The 9,115-nt window shown below is 33.4% G+C and overlaps 1 protein-coding gene across 1 annotated transcript; it reads right to left on the reverse strand.

Moving 5' to 3' along the window:
• Positions 1-5,486: 5,486 nt before the first annotated feature.
• LOC145005834 (RNAse II-like 1) lies at positions 5,487-6,688 on the reverse strand. Its single transcript, XM_078964952.1, has 3 exons — positions 6,249-6,688; positions 6,008-6,154; positions 5,487-5,848 (listed from the first exon to the last, which is right to left on the reverse strand). The coding sequence occupies exons 1-3, from the start codon at positions 6,600-6,602 to the stop codon at positions 5,564-5,566; spliced, it is 786 nt and encodes a 261-aa protein (XP_078821078.1). The 5' UTR covers positions 6,603-6,688; the 3' UTR covers positions 5,487-5,563.
• Positions 6,689-9,115: the final 2,427 nt, after the last annotated feature.

Consider the following 9,115-nt stretch of genomic DNA (forward strand, 5'->3'; position numbering starts at 1 on the left):
CACCCGTAACACCGACCCCGAGACTTCACTTTCACTATTCCAACTATGCAATGTACAAAGTACATCGTGGTGTCGTCCAGGTGTTGGTACAAGTGGTTCCATTCATCTGACACCTCCCAACACCTACGTGATGCTTGTATAGTCCTCGTTCGAATGGCCAACATCACTCCAGTTTTCAAGCACCGAAAGTGTATGTGTACCATGTGTCGTCCGGACATCTAGAAAGACCGAACAACTCATTAATGGCTTAATCTCTTTTCCTAGAAGATATATTTCAACCAACCAGGCTTGAAGGTATCCTAATAAGGTTTCAAGCTAAGTGTAAGTTTCTACCCTTTCCCTCTACACATAACCCTGCATAATCAATTGTAAATCAAATACAAGTGTGCAATATTCATATAATCATAATCAAGGATCATAGTATGCATACAATATAAGATACTTATCAAAAAACATAATAAAATATCAAGCCTGTAATGCCTGGTTCCTGGTATGTATTTAATTCATAATTATTCATTTTTGTATGGAAACTCGATGAGTTGGAGGCCCCAAAATCATCGAGTAGAGATGAATTGGGACGCGGGTTAAGAAGTCTACTCGACGAGTTGAGAAGCCTCAACTCGACGAGTAGGCTGGCAGAATAAAACCCTATTTTGTAGGGTTTTGCATCATATTTAAACACCTTAACCCCCCATAAGCTAGCCTCATTTCCAGCCTCCATTGTCCCAAACCCTAGCCTCGAAACCCCAATTCACCTTTGAGAGTTTTGAGCCAACTTTTGTGCATTCTTGGTGATTTTGAAGAAGAAGGTACTTGAAGAAGGAGCAAGGACGTGTAGGAGTAGAGTAGATCTAGAAGTTGGGATTCATTTCTGGTTCATTTGAGGTATAAAGCTCCTACATTGTCTATAGCATGCTTAGATATAGTTTTAGGATACTTTCTTCATGTTTTGGTCCAAGTATGTTGGTTTTTGGGATTTGGACGTCGTATGTCGGAAAACCCTTCAGATCTAGGGTCTTGAGGGGACTTCATGGCATAAAGGTGCCAACTTTATGGCCACGGAAATCCCAGGTAACTTTTAGACCATATTTTTGGTCTTTTGAGCCAAGTAGGTCATGCAGGCAAGTAAAGATAGGAACTTTACGTGACCAAACTGTCCCTAAAGTCTAGATCTTTGACCCCATGGCTTATCTTGAAGTTTTGATGGCTTTTGGAGTTGGATCTAAGCCATTTTGAGTTAGGGTTAGAGCTCATTTCTTCTAGGATGGGTCTTAATCGGTAAAGTCGGAAACTTTACCCTCCTAGATGTGTATTCGACCCAGATCTGGAATATAGGATTTAGATTCGAAGAATAATGGCTCAATGCATTAAGAAGGCTTAACAGACTGAAGAATTCGACGAGTTCATAGAGGAACTCGGCGAGTTGAGTTGAAGTGTCCTGATTCTGTTAAGAGAAAGGACTCGACGAGTTCAAGGACGGACTCGATGAGTTGATTTGGAAAGTCCCGATTCTGTTTATAGGAGGAACTCGACGAGTTCATGAAAGAAATTGATGAGTCGAATCGCGATTTCATGATTATGGAAACTCGACGAGTTAAAGAGCAACCTGGCGAGTTGGGTCAACTTGGAATGTTGACTTTGAATTTGACCAAAGTTGACCCTTAAGGGGGTTATGAGTATGAAAGGGTAATTAAAGGAAATATTCTATGTGTAAGAGTTTGAGTGGGGTTGATTTCAGAGCCAGGGACTGTTCGGCTACTTTACAACATTTGAGGTGAGTTACCTTCCAGTAGAAGTGCGTCGAAGGCACCAATACCAGCCCACAAGTAGTTGATTATAATAGAGATGATTGTCTTTGTGATAATCGTCTGGTATGCCACTATCTGTTGAGATTTATATGCTTGTATGCTATGTTATTACGTGGTAGTGGTAGGGGGTGAAATAGTTCCCGTAGCCGGTCGAAAGACCGAAGGGGTAGGCCAACACCCAGATATGCTAGACAGTATGTGATTATGCGTTTATATGCTAGGATATTATATGATAATGGTAGGGGTGAAATAGTCCCCGTAACAGGTTGAAAGAGACCGAAGGGGTATGCCATCACCCAAATATGCTAGGCGCTTAGCGGTTGAAAAAGACCGAAGAGGTAGACCAGCACGCTGATATGCTAGGCGGTTACCGGTTGAAAGAGACCGAAGGTGTAGGCCAACACTTGGATTTGCTATGCAGTATGTTTATTGTATGGTATGTGGTATGATGGGGGAACTCACTAAGCTTTGTGCTTACAGTTTTCAGTTTTGATTTCAGGTACTTCTTCGTCGAAAAGGAAAGGAGCAGACATGATTGCAACGCATCACACCATGATTTCCGCACATGAGATCTTTGGGAGTTATACTCTGATATTGTTTTATCATAACATGTTTTGACTATTAATACATTGGTTTTGATATTAGTTGATACTATGGATGTTTTCAGACAATTGGTTTTATAATTATTAAATTAAAAATGAAATCTTTTGTCTTAAATTTTGAGATGTTACAAAGCCTTTCATATGACACATCATAATTACAAATAACCGTATCAAGTACCAAGATAGATATATTAACCAAATATCTGAAACATACAATTATCACATAAGGCAAACTAGTAGTATATCTCATATAGCAAATATTGGCATGATCAACGATAGATAATTTTATAATTTGAATAACCGAGCCGTTTTTGGAAGGTAGTTTTCGACTATGTACATGATTTATGAAAAATCTATCGACTCACCTTTTATTTCCGGCACCTAGTTGCTCTTTAACCCAATCAAATGCCTAAACAATAGCTTAATAGTATTAACATCGTGTCATACGTGTTTCTTATATTAACAAACTTAGTTTATAAACACTTTTTTTAAAGTATGATCTGTTCACATATTTTCCTTCATAACTTAGATAAACAAAACTTATTATTTTAATATAAACTAAGAATAATATGAGATCAAACTAAAAGCAGTCGATCGGTATAATCATTTTACCACATCAAATTTAGAGGATGACATTTTAACCCAACATAATTATAATTAAATATCTTCTCTCATAAGCTACTAATTAGTTTAGATAGTATATTCAAATATGTATAATATGCCCACTAATGTAATACATATGTTTACATAACTAGATACGTTAATAATATGATTTATTGGCTTCTGTATACACGTACTTATACATTCTCTTTACCCTTTTACAACATTTATTCATTTAGATACATTAGTCGCCATTTGATAATAAATTCTCAGCACTTCACAAAATGGGTTGTCTCACTTATTTGGGTATATGTGGTTGGGCAAAAAGTTCATGGATGCTAATAAAGTGCTAGTGCAGCAGGGGAAGGATCAATGTGGCTATATATATCAAGATGAAATTTGACATTATAGTTCGTGTCGTGTGAACATTTTACGAACTAGTATTTCTATCTTATGTCTGGGTTGTAAGAAATTCAACCTAAAATAATCCAAGAGAACACTTACGAATCTAAGCACAGAAAACGTAAGTCAAATTGCTATAAGGATTCTCTGTTTTTTTGAAGAAAAGAGAGCTAATAATTTTCGTGTGCATCTTCTTAAAGAAAAGAGTTGTTTATATAATAAACGAAATTAGAGTTTGTCTCTTAGGGTTGGCCTTCATGAGTTGCTTTGGAAGCAAGTTAGGGTAATCCGATTTTAATGAGGATTTAGGGTTTTCCAGCCATGGGCTCTGCCCTTGGACCCCGCTAGGGGCACTGCCCTTAGACGCCGCCAAAAGGGCGCTACCCATTTGGAAACCCCGATCCAGGGGCGCTGCCCCCGAACCCCCCGACTTGTCGTCGAACAGGCTTCTCATTCGATCTTAAACATGCATGCACTCCGCACAACCTCGTACATATATTATAGTACAAATTATGAAGCCTCTTAGCTCACATGTTAGTTCTCAATTACATAAAATGACATAGTGACACTAAAATCACCAACATTTGTTTTCCTTTTATAAAATCATAAGTAACTAGCATAAACTTGTCAATGCTACGAGGTAGATAGAGTGGGTGTTAATGGCAGCAAGATCTCGAAATAGAAGGAGAAAATGTCATGTGATGATTAGGGTCGAAAACTTACCAGCAAAACCATGGACAAAAACACAGGAGCAAGACTATACTACTCATTGTTTCTCTCTCTCGTACTTACCTTCTTTCTGTTTCTACCGCTCGCTCCCTCTCTCTCTGTGGTAAATGTCGATGATGAAATAGCTTAAGAGGACGAACTATAAGGAAAGGAATGTAATTAGGGGTTTTAAATTCATGGGATTTTAATTGAAAATTTTCAATATTGTTCACTATACTTTGATACTTATTACAATTATAACCCTAACCATATTGAATATGATTTTTTTTTTAGTTTGAGTATCAAAGGGTATTTGGCCTAAACGGTTAATTAGGAGTGATCCTAATATTACTTAAATACCTTTAATACATTTTAACTATTATTTAAACCTTATAAATTATTTTAATCTCTATTAAATTCTTAAAACGCTAATTAATATGTTTTCGTTTATTTTATTATATATTAAAGCTGATTTTGTTATATATTAAAGCTGTGTAATTTCACACCTTAAATGCAAGTAAAACTTAATTCTACACAATGGAAACTAACTTCACTAAGTGATTGCAATTACAATTGTAGAAATTATCTAAATATATTGATACTGGGTTAAAACTTGTGGACACCACGGATCAAAAAGAAAAAAAAATTATCAATAAATCATAAGATTATAATTGAACAATGATAAGATAAAATTTATTAATTTATAAATTTAGATGTTTTGAATATTATGAAACAATTATCATTAAAGACGTGAGCTTGAAATTTTGTTCCCAATCAAAATAATAAATGTAAATTAGATTGGACATTGAAGTTATTATTATTATTAAAGTAAATTTGAAATTTTCCCATTTTATGTATTACTAACTTGGTAATCGATATTTTTAACTTGGTAATTATCTTAAAATAAAGAAAATATATTTTTTGTTCCTTTGAAAGAACGAATCAGTTAATATTATTATCTTATCATTTATTATTTTTACATTTCAAATAATATATAGAAATTGTTTCAAATAATATATGGAATTGATTATAGACTATTTTGAATTTGATTTTAGGAGTTACACGATTGTGTAATATTGATTTAATAGTTTGACACGTGATACATTGCGATTAACTCTATTCATTTATTAAATATGAATTATGAATTATTATTATTAGACCCAAAATCTAACAAGTGTTCTATATAACATTATATGCCTTCGTTTGCACTAGTGCTTCGAATAAAACTTGTCATTCCGAAATCTTTAGTTGAAGGCACACAACATTGTATTTTTTTATACATTCAACAAATTTAATTGTAATTATAATAATCAAGTTTTATAGGCATATTAAAACGTTAATTATTTAAAAATTAGACAAAAAAATATTTTAGGTCAACCCAATGATCGTAACCCTTTCCAAACATTAAGCACGTTTCGACCCATCTAAAGCGACAAATGCGAATCAAAGTTCAGAAACAAATGAACCATTTTCCATAGCCAATTGCTTTGCAAGATTTTCGTACGCTTGTGCTGCAGCTTTATTCTTCGCGATTGTTTTCTTGTTCTTGTTGTTTCCTATCCCAATTAACTTCTCATCTACATATATTTCAATTTCCTTTCTATCGTCCCACAAATCTTTATATTCTGGTTTTATCCCGAACTTCTGGCACATTTCATTAAACCTCGTAACTGGGTTTAAGTTAAGGTTTTCTGGCATGACCAAAGGTTGCAACAAGTTCTTCACCACCTACAAATCCAAAATCAAGTGAATTATCACAATTCATAGACTCTCAAAATCGTTATATCAAGATACATTTGTTACATGAGCCTAGACTTTCTAGACTTGATCATATATCCCAAGTTATAAAACGAAAGCATGAGTGGGTTGAACGATGTCATGATTTACCTCCCATGTAGCATCGACCGATAAATTGGTGTCAACATACACAGCACCAACTAAAGACTCGAGAATATCCGCAAAGATCTTAGGAGAATGGATCAAACCAGTGGAGTGCAATGGGTATTCCTTGATTCCTTCCATGAGTTCTTGAATCTTCATATAGGTGATAGTGTATATATCAGCTTGATTTCGAGAAAGAATGAAAAAAAAAAAAAAAAAAAAAAAGTTGAAACAAAATCAAGATTACCCGTTCATCAAATAAATGATCTTGGTGCCTGAGAAACCGATGTAAGCCATGTTTGAAGGCAGCACGAGCCAATGCTTCGGTGTCTATATTGGCAGCACGTAGCCGAGTCAACTCACCAGATGTCATATCCGGGTATAGGAGATAGTGTTCTTTGGCAATCATAAGGTTCAGAAACGAGTCGCCGAGGTACTCTAGTCGTTCGTAGGATTTAGAACAATCGATATCTTTGTAAGTAGAATGAGTGAAAGCTTCTTTCAACAAGTCTTTGTTTTTGAATTCATACCCTATAATCTTCTCCACTTCCTGAAAACTCGTCTGTAATGATGAGTCTGACATGATGACGGACTCGTTCATTTAGCTACTAACCGTTAATGCCACAAAAATGCGTTTAATTTGATAGAATTTAAGCTTGTATCCAAGAGAATACACCAAACTAATGCACAGTTCTTCTACATGATTGAACAATAACATAAAAAATATAGTTCAGAATTTCGTGTTTAAACAAGTTGGATTTTAATACTTCATGTTGTTATATATTCTCTCCCATTTTTTAATTTATTATTATGATTTATTTACATACGAATGTCAAAATTTTATTTGTTATTATATGTTTGTGATATCTTGTTTCTAACATAATCATATTTTCTATACTTTTTCATTACTTGATGTTGGAAATTATAGAGGTTTTATAGCAAGTTGGCTAGGTTACTTTTATCCCGTAATTGGTAGGGATCGAAGGAAACATTTTATGGATTTATAAGGTTTTTCTTTTGATAGACTTTTAAAGCTTAAATTGATTAAGAGATAGGGCAAACCTACACCGGCATTGGAAATTCAAATGTTTTATCTAGAATATTATTAAATAGTTTCTTATAAAATCAATTATAAAGGATGAAATCTAAACATTTTATTTCGAAAGAAAAAAAATTAACCCTTTTAAGCTAATTAGTTAGTCCAATAAATATATATAAGAATTACATTCTTGATATAATTGACTTTTTATACATATGAGAACAAGATTGACTTTTCTTTCTTCAAACCTATCTAACTTTTGCTTGATAATTTAGATATTCAGTTACAATTTCAGAATAATATGAACTTATATTCTTAAATAATGTGATATATTATGGTAGTAATCGCATACAAGAAAAAAGAATTTAAAACTAAATTACATCAATAAAATAAACATTCATGAATCATGCTAATGGTCTTAATAAAAATACTATATATTAATATATACTATTAATTCACAAAGGGTGTAGGGAGCAGTAGCATAGTTTATTCCTTTTCACACAGTTGCCACATTAATTTTCGGTTTTTTAACTGGTTTACACATTAGCCACATGGTTTCGCAAATTTGGTCTGCACATATACTCCATATACTCAGTGCCGCCCTTCTCTTCCGATAAGACTCACTGCCGCCCTTCTCTTCCAATAAGAACCTCCATCGCCATTGACTGTCTATCCTTAAGCCTTTTCTTTTACCCACTTCCTTTCGACTTTTAAACTCCGTTCCTGAGTTCAATTTAACGAGAGAAAATAAAAGAAATTGGTGGAAGTGAGAAGAAAATAAAAGAAATTGTTGTTCCCGAATTTCATTAAAGGAAGAAAATGGAAGCATTTGAATTAAAATGCATACAAAATGTCAAATAAAAAAATCTTTCTACCAATTAAAATACATTATATATATATATATATATACATATATATATATATATATATATATATATATATATATATATATATATATATATATATATATAGAGAGAGAGAGAGAGAAGGAAGAGACATCATAACAGGGGAAGAAGCATGTATGTATTTTCTTTTTTCTTTGCAATAGATTTCTCCTCTTTAATTTTGACTACATATGTATCCTCGATGAATAGGGTTGTGTTGGCTGCAATATTGAAGATGTTGGTGTAGGGTTTTATGTGTCAATGTGTGTGTCTTCTGTTTGCAATGAGGCAACAGATGATGGTTGTCACTGTTGTGGTGGTTTTGCTTCTCTCTAACAAAAGTTATATGTATGTTTTCCGAGTATGATGAGAAATGTGAGGGCTTTCAAAGAACGTGCCATTACCAGTTATGATGAATCAAAGAACAAGACGATGGATGAATAGGATCAGCCGACCCTTTGTGGTGTGTGTATATGATGCACAAAGGTTTAATTAGGAGATAACAACTTTCATAGTTATAGAATTTTTAGTTTTGTTAGTTAATTAATTACTCAATGCAATTACTTAACTACCCTTTAGGTTTACTTAGTATATAACCACAACCATTAGATCAAAACTTGATCAATGGGCCCACTTTGTTATACATTCACATGATAATTGACGATTATATATGATCTTAACTCCCCCCCCCCCCCCCCACACACACACACTCTCTCTCTCTCTCTCTCTATATATATATATATATATATATATATATATATATATATATATATATATATATATATATATATATATATATATATGTGTGGTTAGCTTAAAATGTAGATGAGTAGATGACACTTATTGTATAGACGTATGTGGACATTGTTATTCTATAAATATGACCAAATGAATATATTGTTTGGTAATGTGTACACGTTCAACCTCACATAAATATCATCATTATCATGCATTCTAAGTATTTCTTATTCATTTTTGTTCTCATGCATCGTTTTTCACTCATTCTAATACTTACAAAATACGATTATCAAAAACACATGCTGACAGGATGAGAATCATAAAAAAAAGTGTCCATAATAACCTTATAGACGGGTTAATTGGTGAAAATATGTGATAATGATAATATTTATGTGAGATTGTGTAACATACATAACATTCAAGCCAATTTAAAACTTTTTCAAACATTTAATG

This window comes from Lactuca saligna, chromosome 7, assembly GCF_052625555.1.
Source record: "Lactuca saligna cultivar CGN05327 chromosome 7, ASM5262555v1, whole genome shotgun sequence".
Classification (NCBI taxonomy): domain Eukaryota; kingdom Viridiplantae; phylum Streptophyta; class Magnoliopsida; order Asterales; family Asteraceae; genus Lactuca; species Lactuca saligna.

Bases quoted from the DNA above. Each gene is read 5' to 3' on its own strand.
- LOC145005834 (XM_078964952.1), bottom strand. From the start codon at position 6,602: ATGAACGAGTCCGTCATCATGTCAGACTCATCATTACAGACGAGTTTT. The intron at 6,155-6,248 runs GTAATCTTGATT...ACCTATATGAAG, and splicing joins ATCATTTATTTGATGAACGG to ATTCAAGAACTCATGGAAGG. The intron at 5,849-6,007 runs GTAAATCATGAC...TTGGATTTGTAG, and splicing joins CGGTCGATGCTACATGGGAG to GTGGTGAAGAACTTGTTGCA.